At 42.5% G+C, this 26,275-nt stretch overlaps 1 protein-coding gene across 1 annotated transcript; it reads left to right on the plus strand.

Moving 5' to 3' along the window:
* Positions 1-2,646: 2,646 nt before the first annotated feature.
* LOC308297703 (alpha-2 adrenergic receptor-like) lies at positions 2,647-3,948 on the plus strand (the record flags this gene model as incomplete). The annotated part of the gene is made up of 1 exon (XM_080741256.1): positions 2,647-3,948. The coding sequence occupies one exon, from the start codon at positions 2,647-2,649 to the stop codon at positions 3,946-3,948; it is 1,302 nt and encodes a 433-aa protein (XP_080597382.1).
* Positions 3,949-26,275: the final 22,327 nt, after the last annotated feature.

Genomic DNA, 26,275 nt, shown 5'->3' on the forward strand with positions numbered 1-26,275 from the left:
GGGGGAGAGTATGTTTTCGACCCTGTCCGTCCGTCCGTCCGTCCGTCCGTCCGTCCGTCCGTCCGTCCGTCCGTCCGTCCGTGCGTCCGTCTGTCCGTCCGTCCTCCGAGTTTGTGTACAGCTAATCTCCGGCGCCGTTGGCCCGGTCGCTGCCAAAATGAGCACACACACTCCCTGGATGCCAATTCAGAACCTCTGCCCCACATTTTTCAAATGGCCCTGTTCTAGCGCCACCATGAGGCCGATGTTTGCAAAACACATTTCTGTACACTACTCCTACAGATTTTGTCCAAAAATTAAGCAAATTGGTAGACAGTGTCTCTACAGTCATGTGATCGACACAGATCTGTCTGATTGTCCATATTCCATCCTGATTGGCTGATATTGGCTTTCAAAGTTTGTAAGATTGGTCCATTTTGGACAAAATGCCTCAAATCACAAATGCAGAGTGCAATTAACATGAAATCGCGCACACACGTTCCCACTAGGCCGAGGAAGAAATGCCACTTCAAATTTTTGAAATCAGCCTCATGGTGGCGCTATAACAGGCCGATTCGTGGTTTTACCTATAACTCCACCGATCAGTTTCAAAATTTGTAAGCGCACTCCCTGGATGCCAATTCAGAACCTCTGCCCCATATTTTTCAAATGGCCCTGTTCTAGCGCCACCATGAGGCTGATGTTTGCCAAACACATTTCTGTACACTACCCCTACAGATTTTGTCCAAAAATCACGCAAATCGGTAGACATGTCTCTACAGTCATGTGATCAACACGGATCTGTCTGATTGTCCATATTCCATCCTGATTGGCTGATATTGGCTTTCAAAGTTTGTAAGATTGGTCCGTTTCGGACAAAATGCCACAAATCACAAATGCACAGTGCAATTAACATGAAATCGCGCACACACGTTCCCACTAGGCCGAGGAAGAAATGCCACTTCAAATTTTTGAAAACAGCCTCATGGTGGCACTATAACTATTCGTGGTTTTACCTATAACTCCACCGATCAGTTTCAAACTTTGTAAGCGCACTCCCTATAGGCCAAGGAAAAACCCTTTCCTTGTATTTTTCACACCAGCCTTTTATAGCGCCACCAGGAGGCCGACTTATGTAAGACACATTTTTGGATATTACTCCTCCAGATTTTACCCAAAATGAACACAAATCAGTACACAGTATCTCTACAGTCATATGATCAAGACGGATCTGTCCCGTATTAAATATTCAATCCTTGATTGGCTAAGATTGGCCTCCAAACTTTACAGGATTGATCCGTTTCCAACAAAATGCCTCAAATCAAACACAGCGTGCAATTGTAATGAAATTGTGCACGCACATTCGCAAAAGGCCAAGGAAGAAATTACACTACAAAATGTTCAAATCAGCCTCATGGTGGCGCCATGAAAGGTCTAAGATTGGTGAAGAACACATGCCACCCTTTTTACATTGGTCTATTATAGCACCACCAGGACGCGTGGCTGGTGGAGACCTGTGCTCGGAAGAGCACTTCTTCTAGTTCAGAATGCAGCAACACTGACCTCCAGTGTGTTGGTTTTTATGAAGGCTGCTAGTCTAAGATATTCACCTATAATATGCATAACATTATGCATAACATATATATATATTATAACATAACATAATATGCTTGTATATATATAAAATGTAAAGGATATAAAACAATTGCAATCAGCATAGTTCACAAGTTCAAAGTCAAAGGAACAGTGATTACACTAATGAACAAATTTGTCAGAGGGGGTTGAATAATTTCGAGCACAACTATTTTAAAGTAGTATTTGTTGCCTATACTTTTACTTCTTCAAATATTGTACTTTTACTCCACTACATTTATTTGAAAACTTTAGACACTAGTTAATTTGTAGATTTTGATCATAACACAGTAGGCTATACATTAACCACTTAGGCCTAAATCCATTTAGACCATTTGAAAATAGCCGATATAGCCTACAAGCATTGTGAAGTGAACTTGTAGAAAGATTTTTATACATTTGAAAACTTGAAATAGGACACTCTGAGTACTTTTGGTACTTTAAGTAGACTACATTTTGATACCAATACTTTTGTACCTTTAGTCAAGTCAATTCTAAATTACTTTTACTTAAGTAGAAAATGTGAGTACTTTTTCCACCACTGCAGAAAAACAATGCACTCAGTCGGGGCTGGGCTCGATATGAGAACAACACATTGGGGCTCACGCGCACACGCACAGAGAGAGAGAGAGAGAGAGAGAGAGAGAGAGAGAGAGAGAGAGAGAGAGACAGCACTGATTAAAGAGCGCTGCGCCCGAGCAGGAGGAGAGTGAGTGGCTGCCTGGCTGGAGAGAACTCCTCTAATAGCATAGATCTGCACGGGGAAATAATCAGTTGCCTACGTTTTTATAATATAGCCTACAACAACTTAACAGCAAGTTATAGCTGCATATTTTAAGTGATATTTTGCTTTCCCCTATACTTTATTATAAATGTATGTAGCCTATGATCCATATCATCCAATGACGCGCGCGTTTCCATGCCGCCACCATGAACACCGGCTCTTACCGTGGAGCTGTGAGCTTGTGATGGACTCTTCATCAGGGGAGTGAAATCGCCACGTTTGGCCGGTTTGGATACAAGGCGTAAGTCGGCATGGATTCGTTGAATTCCAGCGGAATAGACGCGTCGCCGGTGATCCATTTCAACTCCTCATCATGGACAGTGCTGGACAGTGGATATTCTTTGCCAGCGATAGCTGGTATAGCTGCTCTTGTAAGTTTTCTCATTATGTTTACCGTTGTTGGGAACGTATTAGTCGTTATAGCGGTGTTGACAAGCAGGGCATTAAAAGCCCCACAGAACCTTTTCCTGGTGTCCTTGGCCACCGCGGACATTCTGGTCGCCACTTTAGTGATGCCCTTTTCGCTGGCGAACGAACTCATGGGCTACTGGTATTTTGGAAAAGTTTGGTGTGGCATTTACCTGGCCCTGGACGTCTTGTTCTGCACTTCGTCCATCGTTCATCTGTGCGCAATCAGCCTGGACCGCTACTGGTCCGTTACGCAAGCCGTGGAGTATAACCTCAAACGAACTCCTAAACGTGTCAAGTGCGTGATTGCAATTGTATGGCTCATATCTGCCTTTATTTCTTCCCCGCCGTTGGTATCAATCGAGGGCAACAACGACACCAGCTATCAGCCACAGTGCGAGCTCAACGACGACACGTGGTACATCCTCTCCTCCAGCATCGCGTCGTTCTTTGCGCCGTGCGTAATCATGATCCTGGTGTACATCAGGATATACCAGGTGGCCAAAACCAGGACCAGGGGGATGTCGGAAAAGAGGCCCGGGCCCGAGCAAGGTGTCACGCAGACGGAGAACGGGCTGAGCAAAGCCGGCACCTCCCCGTTTCACGAGTCTGAGCGAGAGAACGGCCACTGGCGGTGCCCGCCCACGCCCAGTCTGCGCACGGAAGAGGTGGACGCGGAGGAGATGAGCACCTCCTCGGAGGGCAAAGGTCACACCACGCCTCACGACCTGAACTCCCAGAAGGCCAAGAGGGCCGGCCAAAAGAACAGCACCCTGTCCAAACACTCAAGCCGCCTTTCCAGAGCCAGCAACAAGTCCATGGACCTCTTTGCCTCCAGAAGGCAACGCCGGCGGAGCTCGGCGTCCAGGAAGAAAATCTCCCAGGCCAGGGAAAAGAGGTTCACTTTTGTCCTGGCCGTGGTCATGGGGGTGTTCGTGGTGTGTTGGTTCCCCTTTTTCTTCAGTTACAGCTTGTACGGCGTGTGCAGGGACTCCTGTAAGATCCCTGACCCCCTCTTTAAATTCTTTTTCTGGATTGGCTACTGCAACAGCTCCCTCAACCCCGCCATATACACCATTTTCAACCAGGATTTCCGACGAGCCTTTCAGAAGATTATGTGCAAGTCGTGGAAGAAGTCATTTTAATTATGAAGAAAATCTATAGCACAATGATGACAATCTTTCAACCAACTGACATTAATGGAATGTATATAGGCCTACAGTATACCCCCAAAAAACTATTGTGTCTACCATTGCCACTATTCTGGTGGTATTTGACTGAATCTCGTGCTAGGCTGCTTACAGTCTGTAATATGACACGCACTATAGTGTGTTTGTTTGTTTGTTTGTTTGTTTTCAGTCTGCATACTAAGGTATGCTCTCTAATGCTTAGTGTGGCATCTTTGTTCAAGCCTTATTCTCCAAATTCCACGTACACACTACAAGAGGCATGCAGCAAGCTGGTTAGAGGGGATGGGTGGGGGTGCACAGTGCACACTGATCCTCGTCTCCATTCAAACCATGGGTATTGGAATGCTGGTGAATGACATCTTAACATCTATTTCCTTGGCCTGTCATGATGTATTTTTTGGCCTTATTTTCAATAGTGACAGTGAGGGAGACAGGAGAGGCAGACAGAGAGCAGGGGAATGACACAGCAGACAGTCAGGCTGGCCGGGAGTCAAACCAGGAACATGAAAGGAGGCATTCTGTGCCCATGTGGTAATATGCACCCTACATCCATTTTCACATCAAGGTCCATTATTTATTCGGCATTTGAGCTATGGGCCACCATTTGATGAGATTTAACCTCTCAGTCCCAAAACTATTTTGTATAAAATTTTGTCCACAATTCCAGGCTGTATTGATGGCACCATAGGAGAGAGAACAATATCAATCAAAATAACAATTGTTCTACATTCTCTAATTGTGTAGACTTCTTGTAAATTAAGCAATGCAGATGTTTAACAATAATTTAACTCTTGAGAGCGTAAAATGAAACCAAATCCATTTGGTTTCGTTTTATGCTCTCAAGAGTTTAAAGATTATAAGGGTGGTTGAGGACCACCTGGGACGCCCTCAAGGACCACTGGTTGAAAACCACTGGGCTATTGAGTCTCCCCAGGCCTGTCATGCACATGTGGATGGTGTCCCACTCCCCACAGGAAGTACAGGACCTGTGACCCGGATGAAAAGGACAGCTGCACGGTGGAACCTCCATGGTGTCTTGAGGAGGTCAGGTATTAGACTTACTGAAAGACTACAAAGTGACACGTCTGCTGTATTAGCCATTTATATGGTGTACAACAGAAGCCCTTGTTTTCACAGTGGCAATGAACTACTGAATGATTTCATGCAAAACCAGAAGCATTTATACAAAACAATACAGGAAAAAAAATATTGAGCTGTTTTTTGCATTTGAACCTTGTAAAGTGCATTACATTTTCACTTGCTTAAGCTGTCTGCTGTCATGCAAAATAAAGGCGGAAAAAAATAGTACATAAACCTGTTTTGTGATGTGGAAGTATATTTCACATGCCTCAATAACTAGTAACTATTAAGTAAGTAATAACAGTAGTAGTAGTAGTAGTAGTAGTAGTAGTAATAGGACATTTGAATTATAATGCAATTTACATTTGAAACAAACAAACAAACAAATATTTAAGGGGATGTCCTGATTTTTGTATTATTTTATCTTTGAAGTGTAAATGAGATTATTTTCAGATTTTTAAGCTAAAGCAATTAACCTCGGTTGCTTCCTTTGAAGAAGCAAGTAAACTTTTTTCTGTGAGGAAACTTTTAGAAAAAGTTAATTAACAAAATATTTAGACTCACCACTTCACTGTAGTCAGATCACAGGTCTGTGTGTGTGTGTGTGTGTGTGTGTGTGTGTGTGTGTGTGTGTGTGTGTGTGTGTGTGTGTGTGTGTGTGTGTGTGTGTGTGTGTGTGTGTGTGTGAGTGCGTGTGCTGTATTGATTTTGGTACCCTATATATATATATAGGGTATAATAGGAGAGATGACAGGAAAACATTGATCAAAGTAACAATTATTCCATATTCTCTAATTGTGTAGACTTCTTGTAAATTAAATAATGCAGATGTTTAACAACAGTTTAACTCTTGCGGGTCCATTTGGTTTCATTTTACGCTCTCAAGACTTACAGTACAGATCTACTGTATAAGGGTCCATTTGGTTACCAACTCTCCATCATTTAGCTGGGGACCACTTGGAACACCCTCAAGGACCACTGGCGGTCCCCGGACTACTGGTTGAAAACCGCTGTGTTAAATTATTGACTGATCATTAAAGCAAAGTTCAGAAGTCCTCACAAGGTTGTGCATTGAGCAGACTGAGGTGGCACTGTGGGAATCAATAAAGGTGCAGTAATGGGGTCAGATAAAGGTTGGGTCCCTCTGGTGGGGGACTTGCCACGTCAATTTGAGGTTGTTAGCTAGCTTTTTCCTCACAACAGGTTTGATGCTCTGCCTCACTTCGCCTTAATCTAATACCGGCCACTGCCCCTGTGGGCAAGAAAACGATGTGAAACAGAATTCCTCCTATACCCAACAAGGCATGGCAAGACACGTTTATTTGTATAACACATTTCAACAACAATAAAATTCAAAGTGCTTTACATAAACTATTGTGACATTTAGTGACAGTTAAGTGAGTGCAGGAGAAAATTGTTTATTTTAATTTTTTCCCGGGCAGAACAAGAGAAAAACTCTTTGTAATGGGTTCCTAACTGACTCTGTGTGCCATTATTGACGTTACCCGTCAGCAGAAATAAAATATGATGTGTCAGAGCATAGAAAAGGAATACGGCATCACAGTGTGTTCACTGCAGAAAATGAACAGTAAGGAGAATATAGCACACAGATAATGGTTGAGATATATATATATATATATATGTTACAGCATGTTTGGGTAACTCAGGACGTTCATTGTAAGAGCGCTTGTTTCGTTCACCACACACTAATCACCACCAGATGGCGACGACAGCCCATAGACAGCCATTCACTAGTGCAGGCGCTGACGTCACTCGTTTGCGACTCCCTTTCTTTATTTACTAGCCTAGCTGGGCGGTGTTTAGCCATTAGCTTAGCCATTAGCTTAGCCATTAGCTTACTATGAGCGTTTATCTTGGGCTTGCCCAGGCCTTACGGCCTGGGCATAAATATAACGATTGCATTCACCACGGCTTCGTAACTCGCGCGGCGCTCCGCCGGCCGCGCGGCCCTGGCCCGCTCTTCGCGGCCACTCGCGCCTGCGGCGCTCGGGGGCGAAGAGCAGGACCAAGGTCCGCTGGCCTTCGCGCCGCTTGCAATGTCGTGGACAATCGATGGGCTCCGCCTGGAGGACGTTGTTGTGGGCGACCGCTTGTTCCGCCCCGTGCGGCACCGCGAGTGCTCCGTTTCTCGGCCGTCCTGTTTCTCTAACATCCGGTCACCACATCCGGTCACCGGATGTTAGAGAAACAGGACGGCCGAGAAACGGAGCACTCGCGGTGCCGCACGGGGCGGAACAAGCGGTCGCCCACAACAACGTCCTCCAGGCGGAGCCCATCGATTGTCCACGACATTGCAAGCGGCGCGAAGGCCAGCGGACCTTGGTCCTGCTCTTCGCCCCCGAGCGCCGCAGGCGCGAGTGGCCGCGAAGAGCGGGCCAGGGCCGCGCGGCCGGCGGAGCGCCGCGCGAGTTACGAAGCCGTGGTGAATGCAATCGTTATATTTATGCCCAGGCCGTAAGGCCTGGGCAAGCCCAAGATAAACGCTCATAGTAAGCTAATGGCTAAGCTAATGGCTAAGCTAATGGCTAAACACCGCCCAGCTAGGCTAGTAAATAAAGAAAGGGAGTCGCAAACGAGTGACGTCAGCGCCTGCACTAGTGAATGGCTGTCTATGGGCTGTCGTCGCCATCTGGTGGTGATTAGTGTGTGGTGAACGAAACAAGCGCTCTTACAATGAACGTCCTGAGTTACCCAAACATGCTGTAACATATATATATATATATATATATATATAATATATATAGACAGCACATACTATTTCTTTAGTGGAGTTCCCTGCTTCACCTTTCTCTCAGCGAAGGGGTCCTTGGCCTGAGAAATGTTAAAGACCCCTGTTCTAGACAAATATCAAACATCTGTCTCTTCTCTTTATGCATCTGTAAACTAAATGTGCCATTTAATGTGCTACCGATTCAAAATCGCTGACTCAACCATGCTGGTATTAGCTAGATTACATTTTCTTTATAAAGGTCAGACAGAGATTAATTTGCGCTGCTAGTGGCCAATGTTCTTTGGAGGATTTATATCTTTTTAGGAAGGGCAGTGCATTAGTCACTCTTTCAAATAAACCCCTAGCACTTATCCTGTGCTGAGGGGACTGACACTGTGCATTGATATCACCCACTGGCCTTTGTACGCAAGGTTCTTTTTTCAAGAACACCAGGCCACTGAACTCCCTAAATAACATCCCGGTAAAAGCCAATGTAGTCTTTATCTTCATTGCAGTTCGGTGTCTGAAAACCTGTGGCTTGTATTTGAGGTCTTCATGTGTATCATTGGCAGTGGGGTTGAGTGATGGCAGCAAACATTATCTTGAAACCAGCACCAAAGCGGATTAGACAATCATTTGCAGTTTACCCCAAAATACACCAAAATAAGCCTTTCAGCCTGACAAGACTTTCAGATGAAAGAAGACGTTGGCATTTCGCTTCAGATCACGCTCAGAGGTAATGTAATGCAAAAGTTGAGTCAAAGATTTCTATCTTTCCTTGACTAAACACTTCAAAGAGATAACACAAAGGGAAATGTATTCATTAATTCTGGGCTACAACAATTAATTTGAGATCTTCTTATCATTAAAGACAATTAATTTGCACAACAGCTGTAGCCTGGTAACCAGACGAATCTGCCATTGCAAGAAAAGAATTGCCCTCTGCAGATTTGGTTGGGCACCGCTCAGTAGTGATTGGATTTCACTCCATCCGAAGTAGTGAGGGACCAATCATTGTGTAGAAAGGTGTGTATGAATAGGCTGCAGTCCCAAATATTGGTACTCTCTTCATCCATCCATCTTCAACCTCTTATCTGGAGTCGGGTCGCGGGGGCAACAATTTCAGCAGAGGGCTCCAGACTTGGCTTTCCTATGTTAGCCACTTCCTCCTGAGGGATCCCAAGGTGTTCCCAGGACAGTTTGGAGATGTAATCCCCCATCTGGCCCTTGGTCTGCACAGGGTCTCCTCCCAGTGGGACATGGAGCAAGGACCTCCCTAGGGAGACACTCGGGAGGCATCAGTACCCAGATGCCCCCCCCCCCCCCCCCCCCCCCGAACCACCTAAGCTGGCTCCTTTACAAGTGAAGGAGCAGCGGCTCAGCTCCGAGTCTCTCGGGTGATTGAACTTCTCACCTTATCTCTGGGAGATGCCAGCCACCCGTCTGAGAAAACTCATTTTGGCCGCTTGACTGGCTTCAATTTACGTTTCAAAGAAACCAATGGAACACCAGTCACCTCTGTATTGAATTGATTAAAATCACAGACATTTTTATCTCAAGGACCATATGCGAAAGTCAAGTCAATGATGAGTTTAAAAAAAAATCCAGTGCATGTTAATTATTTTTTTCTGGGGTTACTTGGTTCCTTGCACCATGGAAGAGAGAAAGCAGATTGGTGTGTGTTGTTTTCGATTTATATTGACTTCAATTTACTGCCATCCAAAAGGAGCCAGGGGAAAAACACTCCCTCTTCTGTGTTAATGGGTCTATCCTCTTGTCAGAAACATACAAGACTGAAAAAATAAATCTGACTTACTTTGGTAAGTTAAGTTATATTGTGTTATATTTTATATATCGTCCACTCCGGGGTAGATGAAATCTTGACCAATATTCCTTTTAGACTAAACAGCACATATTTGGGATGGGATCCAGGTGGTTATTTCCCTTTAAGGCCTACTGAACTGCATCAAATAGACTAAACTAGTATAAAGTAGGACAGCTCACATTATCATATTAGATTATATCTTTGCAATCCAAACTTTATAGAAGTTTGCTGTATGTTGACTGAAACTGCCTCATGCATTATTACCTTCCTTGTACATGTGGTGAATTATGTGTCTTCGGCCAGTAATAACTCAGTGTGTAGCTAACATGTGTAATGATGATGGAGGAGCTGGGACACACAGATGATCTCACAACTCACCATTAGTGCAGAAAGCACTGGCTCGGTTCTTTGACACCACTTTACTCTCCTGTCAAATTGTTCAAATGAAAGAGTGCAGCAGAACTCAGACGAAAATGGATCAAACTTTCCTTGGATTCTTGTCAACACTAAAGAAATATGTTCTCCCTAGTTGTCGAAGGAACACCATTTGAGTCACCCCACCACTTCTTCAATCACAAAATTGTAATAATGAATGTCTCATATGACGAATGCACCCCAGATGCATTGCAAAAATACATAGTCAGAGTCGAATTTAAACGTCTTAGCCAAAATAACAGATTTTCAAAAATGTGTCTTTTCCGAGCAACGCGGTCTTACGATGAATTATAAATTCGGCTTCAGTCGTAGGTTCAAAAGATGGTAACCTAAAAGTTGTCTCTGTTTTCTCCTGTGATCAATGCTGCTTGTTGCGTTGCTGCATTGCAGTGAATGAAATTCAGAAATAAGAGGTCATTCAGATGTACAGGATAAAGATTGCTTGACTGACCATGTAGGGTTTGAGAGACATACTGTTTGCCAGTGGTCTTCAACAGGGGGGCCAAATCTTTGGATTCTTTTTACATTAATCACTTAAACCCTCGCATCCTTATCATGACGGGAACATGTGCATATGAAAGAAAATGTTCACTGCAAGTACAGAACACCTTTAAATCAATTGTATTGTTTGTTTTGTTTGCACCGAGATTACTGTTCAAGGAAAGGTGGACTATATAAAAAAATAAAACTAAGCAGATTTAGCATCACAGTCATTTTCCACAGCAACAGTGCCCAACAATGTTATGTGCTTTGTTGATGGACCAACATTTGTTGCCTAAAGCATACAGTAGCGTGAGAATTTGGTAAAAACTGATTTTGGATGGAGTTAGGGTGCAAAAATAAATATTTAGATGGAATCTTCTTTGCAAACTACTGTTTTTATAACTGCAGAATAACCACACTTCTTAGGTGGATTTAGATCTAACTTAATAGTAGCTAGATTGGTCTGATGCACCACAGTGAGCAACCACAGTCTATTTATAATGTACCGTACAAGAAAGGAAAGTCCACTCCCCGCTGGCAGCACTGTTCTCCAATCACCAACAGTAGAACCCATGCTGTATGATTGAAATGTAGGTTCAGTCAGATCACTCACGATAAGGATTGATACAATGTTTATTATTATTATGAATGAGTAATGCAAGTGTGTATATGTCACATTTATTTTGGCGTCAGGCTCTGCTCTCCCTGCTCAGCGCAGCACAGAAGAACATCAATATCCATTAGGAGCAGGGAGATATAAATATATATAAACACCCCCCATGGGGAACAGAATTAGCAGCAGAGCCTACTGGTGGTGCTGGGGAGGCGGTGGGGGCAAGCAAGCCAGCAGCCAATCAGCAAGGCAGGAGGAAGAGACAACTGAGCAGGCTTTAAGTAGGTTGGCAATGATCAGCTGACTGCCACGTCACCTGTGACGCAAGACTGGCGTAGTAGCATTGTATCAGAAACTGAATGCAACCGCATTGACCCACTCGAGTTATGCTGACTGAACCCATGTCGCGGGCTCCATCCATTTATGTGTGGGCAACAAATTGACCTCCCATTGATATTTCCTGGCCTGCTGATGGATAGACAATGCATATTGTCGTCAATACGCTAGATGTTCTAAATCATCACCTCCCAGTGGCATTGGGGGGGATTAACAGTCTTAAGCTTCGGATATACAGTATACTGTGCCAAGCCCCCTGAGCTCTTATTATTACTGTTTCCATTTGCAACAACATGGCTGGTATTGTTTCACCTTGTGTCTGGCTTTTATACAGTTTGTCTGTGTACAGATTTGATGCACATGCACTCACAACATGCTAATGTACAGTTGGACTCAATGGTGAACTGATTAGACCCAGGACTACAGTAGGTTGTCAAAAGGTAAAAGTCACTGTGCCCTGAGATCTGTCCCATTCTAGTGAACGTGATATCTCAGGAACACCTGATGGAATTTCATGATATTTGGCACAAACTTCCACTTGGGCTCAAGAATGAACTGCTAGAAGTACTGTACTGTAGGTGGTCAAAGGCCAAGGTCACTGTGACTTCACAAAGTCTTCACTACATATTGTATTGGTCTGGAGTCTGAACAGTCATTAATATGTCTCAAGACAGATTCTGTCTGCACCACTGCCTTAAACATGTAGGCCTAGTGTTGTTTTGATAGAGATAAACACATTAGCAATGGCACCCAGGACGAAGCCAGTGGACTAAGAAAGGGGGGGTCAGGGGGTGACCAAGGGGAGGAGGGGGTCCCATAAATACAGTCGACATGCGACACAGTCAACACGCGACATAACTGGAAAGCCTGTCATGTCGAACGTAACCTTTTACCCAGATATTATTCAAGTGTGAAACATTATGCTGGATTATAGATGTGGTATTTCGCTTAAAGACAAGAGCACATGCAGCAGGCTCATAATCTCTGCCTCAACTAGCCCTTGTTTGCTCCCAATGTGTAATGACTAATACATCACACACACACAGCAGCTCTGTGCCTGTCGTTTGACAGGAATCCAGGCCACACAGGCAAACTTTATATGGTCATTGTTTGGCAGGAATAGGCTATAGTGAGAACTGAGAACATCAGTTACACAGATATTGATCAAACACATCATGTTGCAGGCGCAAATTAGTATCTTAATTCACCCTTGTGTCATGTGTCATGTTGGTAGTTCTTATTTGTTGGGCCATACTGTTAAAAAACATATGGTTATTTTATGAGAGCAACATGTAGGGTGCATTCGTAAATAATATGCTCTTGGGGTGAATTCACAAAGAATGGAAATAACATTACATTCATTACAATAAGTCCAAGATTCCAGCCTTAATATTAAAAACATAGTTCACCTGAGAGACTACTTTGTGTCATTCTAGTTTGGGAGGCAGCTCATTAGGGCTGAGGATATACTTGCGCCCAGGTGTACAGTTCCCATCATAATGAGGCTGCTGCCAGTTTCCAGTGTGACCTGTCTCCACCGTGCTGCACACTTCATTAGTTTGGTTATTGTTTGAACACTAATGCTTCACATACACAACTTATTCTACATCCACATACTGATTCAGATACTTTAACCTGTGCCGTAACCTGTTTATGGTAGCTAATTTAAAAAAGAAAATAGTTTTCCTCCACAATATTTACAGTATAGCATGATTATCTCCTTTAGAGAATTCTTCGCAATTCTGCACTTAGAATTAAGAAAATGTTCTTCTTGGGGCGAATGCCCATGGAGACTCCTGCAGGGGCTAAGCCTCTGATCTTAAACAACGCTAGAAACGCCCCTGTGGCATGCCTTTCAAACAGCTTCTGTTTGCTCTGTTGCTATGTACTGTATACCTTTGCTCATATACTGTAGTATTCAGTTTTGCATGGTGGGGGGTTTAGGTAACTTTCCCCACTCACCTTCTTTGCATGTCCTATTTGGCACTTGAGCCCCTTGTGGGCGGCAGTGGCTCAGGGGTAGAGTGGCCGCCTGTTCGATCCCGGGCTTCCCCAGAGTTAGTGTCTAAGTGTCCTTGAGCAAGACACTGAACCCCAATTTGCTCCCGATGAGCAGGTTGATGCCTTGCATGGCTTTCCCCGCCATTGGTGTATGAATGTGTGAATGTAATGCACATTTAACAATATAAATGCACCATTTGCCATTTACTGTACCATTTACTTGACATTGAGGAGGCCATAGTGAGGCCAATATAGAACTTGGTGGCCAGTCTATGAAGTAATATTGATGACAGAAGGGATTTCCATTCAAGGGATGGGACTCATGGAGACAGACACAGAGACAGACAGATACAGAGATATTTGGGTACCAAAAGTAAAAGTACAATATTTAGATCCGAGATGTAGTGGAGTAAAAGTAAAAGTATTGGAAATACTCAAATAAAGCACAAATACCTCAAAATTGTACTTAAGTCTAGTACAGTAGCCTGCTTAAGTAAATGTACTTTCCTCCACTGATAATAGCACTCTGAATCATTATGGTTCTTTTAATGAACTAGCCCTTACCCGTTCAAAGATATGAGCTCCGAAATGATGTGCAGTGTGTGGATTATGGGATGTGCACTGTGCACACAGTATATGAGGGATGGAAAGTAACTTTAACTGGTGCTTGCATGCTAATATGTAGGAGCATCAATGTAAGAAATACCCGTTCCATTTAACGGCTACAGAGATACTGTGTACCGATCTGCATGATTTTGGACAACATCTGTAACAGGGCCAGAACCCCCCCCCCCCCCCCCCCCCCCCGCCCGCCCGCCTGCCCGCCTGCACACACACACACTTCCCCCCCCCCCCCCCCGTGTGTGTGTGTGTGTGTGTGTGTGTGTGTATGTGTGTGGGTTTGTGTGTGATTGTGCATGGCCTGAACAACAGCGCCCCTCCCTTAACATGTGTGGTCACAAAAGGTACTGTAGGCTAAATAGATATAGATACACCATAAAAATGCTATTATACAGCATACGATTTGTGAAAGTGACAAACGGGCTTCACAGTTATGTCAGGTGTGTTCATATGCTGATGGTGATGCGATTTCAGATCAATTGCTCCAGCCACCGAGGAGAAACGCTGAGACAGACAGACACTCACTCAGACATTCGCAAAATTATAGTATAGATGGATGCATTGCACGGACAGCATACATGGACGTTTCAGCGCCAAGCTTTCTTCAGTGTGTATCTGAGGCGCCCAGCACCATTCAGAGATTGAGGAATTAGAATAGATAGACAAGACTAAATCCATTGGATCCATTTCCTGAATTTACAACTTCAGAAAAAAAACAACAACAACGTACCTTCCCTTAGAGAGTTTCACTTCACGCTCAACAGCTGCCTTTCTGATGAGTCTAGATTCAGCTTTAGTACCCTGACCCAGCTTCTACAATGTTATTGAGCCTCTCCATTGTGGAGCATATGCTGAATTTTAAAAACCCTTGCCTCATTTTCTTTCCTGGCATCCTGATTCATGTGCAGGTTCTAGCATATACAAGGAAATTCAATCCACCATAGTTCGCAGGACGCAGTGCAGTGTTATACAATACCGTTTTATAATTGCCTTGATTATTGTCTTTTTTTTTGTCCATGAATTGAATACCAAGGACCACCAACGTAAACAAGACCTTAAAGGGCTTATTTGGGGTGTTCCTTTTAGGCAGGGTGTTTAACTGGACTTTTTTTACAACATTTTTGTCTATATAAAATATTCAATCAATCGATTGCAACATTTTCATGCTTATTTTGTCTATCTATCTATCTATCTATCTATCTATCTATCTATCTATCTATCTATCTATCTATCTATCTATCTATCTATCTTGTATCTACCCATCCACAGGTGGCAAGGGTTGGAATTAGGGGTGTAACGATACATTTTAATAGCGATTCGATACATATCACGATACATGGTTGACGATACGATACATGGCCGATATTGGTTCATTCATGGCGACACGATACGATTCGATTCAATGATTTAAAATCGCTATAGTAACTATTTATCAAAGAAATTAAATTTGTGTGAAAGGTGTGGATAGTGCAGGTTTTTAAGGGAAACATGTATTATTATGGATATAAATAAGTAAACACTGATTATCTGCCAAATACATGGACATTGTATATTGACAAACCTGCACCTTGACATGAACCCAGAGATTACACACATTTATCGATAGACCAGTGTAGCTATATGGAATGGAAAAGTAATTAAACCCCTCCTTTTCATGTTTTCTTCTTAAAAATGCTAAATACAATGCACAAGAAGGTAGTATCGATACAATCGATTCTTTGCACTGCCGATTCGATACGATACAAAATAAAACGATACGATTCGATTTTAGCTGTTTTCATTTCGATATACTTCGGTTTTTTAAGTTAAAAACGATATTTCGATACAGTTACTATATTGTTACACCCCTAGTTGGAATGGAACAGTCAGTGATCTCTATACACATAAAAAAAAAGTTAAAAACTGGCCAGACCTCGTCCTCTATCTCCTTAAAATGTATTATAAATTCAGACCACAAAGATGTCAAACAAGAAACAAGATTGATTTCATGGTGTCTGGAGAAGTCTAGAGTTTGTTTTCTCACCAACCGAATGTAGGGCCACTATTCTCAAATACTATTTGCCCTACATTGTGCTAACATTCAAGGAATAATAACTTCACAGGTATTCACAGGAGTTCACAGGTATGTAGCCCTGAAACATGACGGCCGCGATATGACGGTCGTGTCATATCACGGCCGTCATGTTTCAGGGCTAACAACAGGTTTGTATCACTGCTTCCAATATGCATGATGAGATTTCTTTCTTTTCCCCCACTTTTTTCCAATGGAGAGACAGGAAACATATGAGGGTGACATGCAGCAAATGGTCAGGCCGGCCAGGAAACAAACTGGCTGTTGCAATCAATCATTTATTTGTCCTCAGGCTATAAAGGAATACTTCACCTCAAAAATGACTTTTCTTATCAATTACTCACCCCATGAAGGGGGCCCTCTGGTGGCGCTATAACAGGCTGACATGCCTTTCTGCTTGGTGCTTTGGCTTCATGTTGATCTCAGACTCCACGTGTTTCATGAATCATGACCCTATAGAATCTATTGGCGGTCTGTCTAGAGTAGACAGCTTGGATCTGAAAGTCGCCAGCAGAAGAAATCAGACCGTGGGCATGACTGAACTTAATGAAAAAACAGACAGACAGACAGACAGACAGACAGACAGACAGACCCTCTTGCAGGCGGCCATGCCGTGAAAAGTCCTTGAATGTTGGCAGACTGTGGATGAGATGAGATTGGATGGATGTGATGCTGCTGCATGGCAGTAGCGCAGCAGGTTATGTTACCCCGGGGATGTGGAGGAGAGAAAATGACATTCAAGTGAATGTTGGGCTGAGCCTTGTCATTATGTGTTTTCAGTCAAGCAATAGGCTTTTATAGCTCAACAGTTGAATCAGGTTCAGGCTTGTCAAACCCTGTGACATCTGCCACTGAGGTGTCTTTTACACTGTGTTCCATAGAGTCCAAGTTTAAAGATAACTCTCGCTGTGCACTCTATGCTTGGACCTTTTGTCCAAGGACATGGAGGGGGAAATGGAGGCAGCTCATTTTGATCGCAAAATGCAAGATTCAAGATCAGCAATGAAATTAACCATTGGTCATAGTACATTTTGAGGTTCTTGACGGTGCTGTGTGCATAAATTCTACTTCTAAATGTTATCCATGCGTGTACAGTATGTGCACACAGTATGAGTCAGTTGTCACTTTGGCATGTGCGGGTGCAGTTACAGAGGAGGGATTGGCACAAGTTGGTGGAGGTGAACCAAAGGATTTGCTATATTGTAGATGTGGAGAGGTTGTGGGAGTGTGTGGTATATTACTAATACTACACTTTAGGGTGCTGCATTGCTGCTAACTAGCAAGCCTGGCTGGTAATATACGTACGCGGCCTACGATCCCAGAGATCCCGGGCGAGGATAATGGACAAGCTTCCAGGTTGGGGGGTTGCCTGTAGGCTTTAGGGTGCTGCTTTGCTGCTTGCTAGCAAGCCTGGGTCTTTAGCTAACTGGTAACGTACGGGCCTACGACCCCAGAGTTCCTGGGTTCGCCACCCGGCCGATTCTACTTGTCTCTATCTTGCTTGTTAGAAACATTTGTGACCAAGACCATGAATGAATATCCATACAACACCTTTGTAAGAGCTGCACTTTGTAATGTGGCACTGCAGAATTAACTGTTCAGTTAACATTTTAACGTATTCATGACATTTTTAAGCATCACTGCCCTATACGTTATAGCTACCACGTAATACCAGCAGCCTAAACGTATACAGTATATCTCATAGTTCACCCCAACCCACAGTTAATTGACGGCTTTAATAGCTCTCTGTGAGAGTCATTATAACACAGTGAAGCCCATTTTCTCTAATCAACTAATGTTAATGAGACAGACCCTGTACCTTCTCAGACATTCAATCTCTCCTACTGAACTTAAAATAGAAGTTAAATGCTCCAAATGTTCCCATTGTCAGAGCCTTCCCCTGTGTCACCCTCAAAGAGAAGAAAGTGTCATGATTCAACCCCCAGTTGACAAAGGTGTGGGAGGACAGATCTACAGTATGACTTATGACATGTAACAGCTCCTGTTTGGCTTTGCACTAGCCTTCCTTAATTGTTACCTTCCTTGTTGTTGTTACCGTGCTAATAACTACAAAAGTGTGCTCCTCTGAGTGCAGGTCTCCACTAGGCAATCTTAGGCAATCTGAACAAATCCATCAACTCTGGAAGTCAATCATATATTGTCAAAATCAGTAGGAGTAGCCTAGTGGCATTTATTTTTATTTTTAAGAAAACAAAAAATCTTGTCTGACAGAAATGGTCGTTGCCTGTACAGGGAATTATTGAAAGTACAGCCTATGGTTTAAATCTCCGGCGCGGCCTTCGACCGTCTTGGATGCAACACCAGAGGCAGCGCCACAGATCACTTCCAACCCAGAGTCAAAACCAACAAAGGGTCAAACTCATTTTTCTGCTATACCACCAAAATGTGGAAAGCCTTACCGAAGGCCATAAAGGAGTGTGGATCACTAGCATCCTTTAAAATTGCCCTGAAAAACCACTTACAGGAAGCAGCCGTTCGCAAAAACGGTCATTGGAGTGCACGGTAAAAAAACTAACCTAGCCCAACCCTACCCTCCCCTGCCCCTTCTTTGTATATACAGTTTGTTTAGACTTACTGTTTTCTTTTTTGTTCTCTAATTCTTTTTTCTTTACATATCTACTGCATAGTACTGTGTTCTATTCGTCTGTCATTCAATGTTATATGAGATACTTTAATGGTTTCCTGTGGAAATAAGCTTTGTCTTTTCATGGATCTCCTTTTAGTAGACCTTGTACCAGTGAACTGTACTGTCATGAAACTGTACCTTTTCCTATGCAAACTTCTAATAAAGTCTTCAATCAATCAATGGCGGAGCCTAATCATTTAGGACCTAAAAGCACACTTAAGGAGTTTTACCCCTGTCAAGAATGCAAGTTCTCCCAAAGCATGTCTTTCACCGTGTGGAAATTACATTCAACTGTTCAAAGTGAAATGGCAATTATTTCACTTTTAATTATTTTCTTTCATCAAATGGTGACTTCTTCCCCATTCATAAGGCCATTGACATAATTACAAATGACAGAGAGGCCAGATGAGGTCTGGCCTCTCTGGCTGTTTTGTGCAATCACTGCTCCCTGCATTAATGGGAACTCTGCTCCGGACTGGCTTGGGATTTTTAGTTTATGGAGTAGGTCATACGACTCATACCTCACCCAGAAGCACATTGCAGTATTTATCTTCCATTAAGAATGTATTGCTACAAAAAGAACTGCTCCACCCCAAATGGAATATCACGTACGTTGTAATGCAGAACATGGCCAGTGTGATATTGACATGAAGTTATCAGGGGAAAACAAGGCTGAATATACATTTTAACATGTGTTTCTAGTCCTTTTCATTGTTGGATTCAAAAAGGTATGAATCATGATGAAAAACAAAAGGAGGCATTTGGGTCTCACTAACAGAAATAAATTATATTATATAAAGGAACGATTCATTGAACTTTGCCCATGGAACACAACATGTGGTTTTCAACCAGTGGTCCCTGGGGGTTCCAGGTGGTCCCCAGCTAAATGAGAGTTGGTAACCAAATGGACCCTTATAGATCTTTAACTCCGAGCTTAAAATGAAACCCCTTACGGGTCCATTTGGTTTCATTTTACACTCTCAAGAGTTAAATTATTGCTAAACACCTGCATTACACAATATACAAGAAGTCTACAAAATTAGAGAATGTAGAATTTTTTTTATTTTGATCAACATTTTCCTGTTATCTAAAGGTACCAACATCAATACAGCATGAAATTGTGGATAAAATCATATCCAACGACAACAAAATATTCTATGTTTTGGGTCTGAGAGGCTAAATGTCATCAAATGGTGGTCCGTGGCTCAAATGCTGAATAAATAATGGTCCTTTATGTGAAAAGGGTTGAAAACCACTGTGCATAATACATAAGCTTCAACCGAGAGGTGAATACATGGCTTGCTGTCTATATCAAACACGGCTGTCACTCAAGTCAGGTGACAGGGTCATGACATTGAGATGCGTTCACATTTTAGCACACTTCATCACGGCGACGGTTGTCCTTAAATCACCCGTTGTATTTTGCTCTGCAACATTCACCATCTGGCCCTCACAGGACTATCCAGCATGATTATATCATAATCTTTACATACCTATATCTACATGCCTCATATTCGATTACTGCAAAAATATAGACGTTTCGACCTGTTATGGTCTTCTTCAGTATGAAGAATACTGAAGAAGACCGTAACAGGTCGAAACATCTATATCTTTGCTGCTTTTTAATAAAAAAAAGTTTGGAGCGACCAGAAAGTGAGTGCGAGCTACCTTCTTTGTTCCTAGTATTGCTGCTTGGCAGTTTTAGCTCAGCACAGAAGACGAGGATGTGCGTTATTTTTTCTTTGAAGGGTTTGATCTTTTAATCCATAAGTGTCCATCTTCTGCTGTGAGGTAATACAAATACATTTGCTGGTCTGTACAGATGTACAGTAGGGGGATGGTGTATGTAAATGCACAAGATGTTCCCCAATAATTAAAAAACGTTTTGGTAAATTATTGGTAAATTCCAAATATTAAAGTATTCCATGGCAGCCCTGGGCTGGCGCTTCGGTCGGCACCCAAGAAACCCTGGTATATACACAACAACAGCTAGGGAAGAGAAACAGTTTTTATTCTTTCTCCTGGGTTATCAACATCTAATGTAAACATATGAGCACCAGCAGTAAACCTTACATTGAGGACAATTTGAGGATAACCTTTACACGGTTTCAGTTGTCCTCTCTTAGACTGCCTGCAACACATAGGGAAATATGGACTTGAGTTAGTTTACTGATCTGAACACACTCTTGTGGGCACTGAAAGAGCAGAAAGCTATCATTGTCGATTATTCTCTAGGCCCAATGTTTTATACAATTTTGTAAATAAATCAAAAGCATACACTTTGAGAACAGCACTTGGTTAGCACAAGTGGAGTCCTTGAAATTAATATAAACAGTTTGAAAGTCTTTCTCAAGCCTTGCTTTTGCTCGGACTGACTTTGTTTTTGCCTTGGCCTGCGCATTCATGTGTCTAATTGTCTGGGGAAAAGTCTCTTTAGAAGCCAGCTGCCCGTGGCCTTGTGGCTACGTAGCCACTTCCCATGCGGCATCATCTGAAACAGTCCATGGTTGGGGTGGCTTGGATCTTTGATGATTCTGCAAGCTTTGCTTGACAACATTCAAGGCTTGGATGGAAGGAAGGTCACATTTGCTAATGCACTTGTCTGCCCGCACAACCTAATGCATTGCCTTACGGTGAGGTTCAGTTTTATGTTTCGATAAGTGCTCTATAAAATATTATTATTATTGTGCCAGGTTGGTCCTATGAGCTAAAGAAATATTGAGTGACAGATTAATTAAAAGGACACAACTCAAATGCGAAAGGATTAATGCCTTTAAAGCAAGGTTGATGAGAGAAATAATGATTCATTATGGACTGTTTTCATCTTGAAGTCAATGCACCATCATAGTCAATTAAACCGACCGGTTTGAACAACATAAAATGGAGGATTATGAACTCAAATTTCTTGATATAACAAATTCCTGTGCACGAAAGTAAAACTCTAGCATACCCACGTTATTGGCAACAGTGGGTATAGGAAAGATAGTGATTATAAAATAATCAATTTGCAAAAAAAATCGGGGCTTACAGCTCAGACAGTTCCAAAATATTAACTAACGGTTCCCTATTTCACAACGAAATGCATTTTACTTGCTTAACCAATGCTCCCCTTCAGACCCATCTGTTGTACCACTATCATCAGCAGCACATTCCTCTCATCTCACTCCTGCTGATGCACAAGGCCAAGGAGATAACAACTGAAATTACGAATTCATATTCAAAAGGAAAATAACCTCTCTGAATGTTGCCTTTTTATCAATTGTGATTAGACGTCAGGCACGTGTCATTGGAGTGCATCAATGACAGGCACTCCAGAAATCCCTTTCTCTCTCTCGCGTTCTTGGTGCCAGAACTCAAGCACATCCTGATGTGCCTTGTAATTTGTCTATACAGCAGTCTCCATCTGCACACTATGAGGAATGAATAAATTAATAGATAGATTTGACTGTCTGCAATATCTGCGTTTGTTGCATCAGGCTTTTGATGTCTGAGACCCTGTCTGTCGAAGCAGTGCTGACAGGAAACGCTGTATGGTAAATGACTTTGCTTACTATAAAAAATTATTAAGTTCATTACAATTGAATAAGATATTGTTGCGCAGTTGGTAGCGCTGTCGCACCACAGCTTGAAGGTCCTGGGTTCGATTCCCGCCGGGGATAAAAATAACTCTTCATAGATAGAGTACTTTTCTTGTCTTGATAGAGACAGTACCTTTATATGGAGTGATATGAATAACTTAGAACTTTGCATCGAAGCCGAAGTGAGAAAAATTTACCACCTACACACTGCCAAATCCTGCATGTTCATTTAACTCTGAGAACTCTCAGACATACATACCAACACTCAGGATTTGACAGTGTAGCAATCACCAGCCATTGAAAGTTGAAATGTTGTTAGAGATCATTAGTTGTTCATTGTACTCCGGAACGCCTCTTCCCTTAAATAAATCCCTGGAGGTAATTACGATTATAATTTCTATGAGGACTGCCAAGGAAAGTGCAACATGCATTCAGTATGCATGCATACTACATGTTCACATATAAGGCATCGACATGGATGCTTATGCTTGGAAGTGAGAGTTAAGATCCCTGAGGCGATCCAATGTTCTGTGTTCAATAGCTCCTTAATTGCATGGAAAGTTGACACTACACCGACGGAGCGGGCCAGACAAATGAGTCCCCTAATCATGACCTACTACAGCACCCAAAGCTTTGTTTATCAGCCGGTGAACCTTGTCAACCCATGTACTGTACTGTGATTTTAACTTTGAGATGGACTGAGAAACCAAGAATGTTTTTATGTTGGAAAGAACCAAATTAGGAAAAACTCACTGTACATAGAGATTAAACGTATTGCTCCATTGAACTATTTATCTAACATTACAGTACATATGGTAGAGAACCGCTTTTGGTGATGTGTGATACATTTAGAGATGGTTAAATATATATACAGTAGTCGTTTCAGTGGGTGACTATACAGTCAGGAAGAACATTTATAGTATATGGCCACATTGATCGCACAGGATATCCCATCTAAACTAAAAATATAATCTGTATCAATGACTACGGCAGACAGTGGGATGATGTGTGCTCTGGAGAATAGCAGTGATTCTTCAGACGGGACAAAATTACATTTACTCCTTTAAAACCTCTCTGACAGCATCTGCAGCAAGCTACAAACCATTACAACGGCATAATCCTCTCGAAAATGGACCATGGTCATAAAGGTGCAGATAGCACTCGTTATTACATTACATGCTGAGTGCAGTGTATGGATGAACCCGGGCATGACAGCAATTCCCCATTGAAATGCTCAGCAGTTGAACCCATCTAACTCCTCCGCCAGAGGCGTCAATTGGGTATGCCAAGGTATGGCAGCTGCCAGCTGCCATAACAGGGGGAAAAGATGTTAATGTACTTCTTAAAATAAATTCATCATGCCGGCATGGCAACATGACTGGTGTCTTGCGAGTGCGCCTTCGCGCACGCACAAGACACCAGTCATGTTGCCATACCTTAGCTTTTGCTGAACTGACGCCACTGTCCTCCGCACTTCTGACTTGGCTGATACTATTACGCCCTGAAAGAAATCAGTCTGAAGCATCGTACGCAAAACTATAAAGCTATAAAACTCTGCATCAAAGAACTGGTAGCATTTTTCTCTTATCTTGAAAAAGGTTTTCAGGTATTGGAATTTCTTTGACTGCAGAACTAATGCATGCAAATGGAAATGCAGTCGTGTTTCATCTCTCCAAGTGTTTCTTTTGTATTTGCCTGAAGCAAATATAGCTTCTTCTTTTTTACTTAACCAATTAAACCCTATATACTATAGCCTCCCAGGGCTCTATCCTTGGCCCACTTTCTTTCCCCTTCTACACCAAATCTCTTCTCGAAAATAGCAGATCTACAAGCTCACAATGCGTCACATTTCGATGCATTATGACCTTGCTATTTTCACAGAAAGTTCACCCCAGAATACGAACACTAGAGTTGGGGTAATGACTTTTAACAATGTCATGTTAGACTCTAATATGACGGTTAGAGGCACTGTCGTTGTTGACGGGTTAAGGGTTAATGCCATTTAGTCTGCCTAAATTGTAAATTGAAAATTCTTGAGGCCATTCTATGCTCTGATATATCACTCCCTCACTCTTGAAGTGTTGTCCATGACAAGAGTGTTGTCATTATCAAGGATATCATCACTTGAGTGAGCAAGGAAAAAAAAGTGAAAAATACTTTTTGCTACTACAACTACAGATTCTGTCCAAAACAAGTCGTGATAAATGTGATATGTGATAAATATGTATCATTCAGATGTTCATGTTCTATTCTGATTGGCTAAGATTGCCTTCCAAAGTTTACGGGAGGGACCTATTTGACAAAAATGGCAAAAGAAAACATGATCGCAGTATCCGATCTACCCAAAATGTGAATCACACATTGAGCCTCTACAATTTACAATTTAGGCATTCAGCAGACACTTTTAATCCAGAGCGATTTACAATAAGCAAGGTACATCAACAATAATACCGGTACATCAAATGGAAAGAAATAGTATGCAAATCTAAGAAAGAACTGCTAGACCAAGCACCTATTCAGTAAAAAAACTTCATAACAAATTATTAAGAAATGAGGGGTGGAGGTAGTGGTTTGGCAGCCAAGGAGTGTGTGTGCAAAGTTTGGCATGGATCAGGGCAACGGTGGCGGAGATATTTTGCAGTGATTTGAGTGTGGATTTTTCAATTCAGGATTTGTGCCACAGAAGCTACACAGTAGTTTAGAATGGACTTTAACTGATAGGGTTACAATAAGTTCCCCTCAACCCTCTGAGCCATTAACTGGCTGCGTTTGGCATGCATTTTTCAGTACGTACAAAATCATTTACAGAGGTAAGTGACATTTATCCTCTACTGTCGCTACAAAGCACAAGAAAGCCCATCCATCTTGTTGTTGTGAAGACTGGCTGGGGTTCTGACATCTGTCTGAGCTATAGCTGTTGTTATCTTATCTCTCCTGTCATAAAATATATTGTCACTGTCGGGCAGAAACCTCGTATCTCCAAGTTTCAAATTTGAAAGTTTTTTCATAAAGCAAAGCCCTGCTTCACTGTCGCACAACTAGTGAAAATAGCCGATCTACAAGATCGGCTATTTTCACTAGTTCAGATCATTTTTTAAATGATAAATACAAAACGAACGGTTTTGGACATACAAGGTTTTCACCCGACAACGACGATATGGTGCCAGTGTAAGATGCTTGGCAGAGAGCCATCTGCTCTCTGGATGGTTCATCTACAGTGTGACCTTTTCACTAAATACAAGTGCGTTTGTCTCTTTTTTTCTTCTTCTTCTTTTCTACTTCATACATAATAAAAAGCCCTCACCCACATAAGCCTTTTCAGGGCATTGGTAAATAATTCAGCTGCATGGAAGAGAACAGCTCGTGGTCTAGGTGGGCAAGGGGACGGACTGGAGGGGACAGATGGATGGAAGGAAACATATAGGTTCAATCATATATCATACGCTACTTCTATATGCATCCCTATTCAGTGCAAATTATGTGTACAGGTTTGGACAGCTTCATTTTTGAATTGAATTGAATAAATTCAGTTTACAGTAGTCTCACGTGGTCTTTTCAATTCCAACAACGGAATAAATCATTATAGATTAGCGTGTGTGTGTGTGTGTGTGTGTGTGTGTGTGTGTGTGTGTGTGTGTGTGTGCGCGTGCGTGCGTGCGTGCGTGCGTGCGTGTGCACGTGCGTGCGTGCGTGTGTATGTGTGATTGATTGATTGACTGAACAATTACACACACACACACACGCGCACACACACACGCGCGCGCACACACACACACACACACACACACACACACACACACACACACACACACACACACACACACACACACACACACACACACACACACACACACACACACA

This window comes from Nannobrachium achirus (assembly GCF_963921795.1).
Source record: "Nannobrachium achirus genome assembly, chromosome: 14".
NCBI classification, from domain to species: domain Eukaryota; kingdom Metazoa; phylum Chordata; class Actinopteri; order Myctophiformes; family Myctophidae; genus Nannobrachium; species Nannobrachium achirus.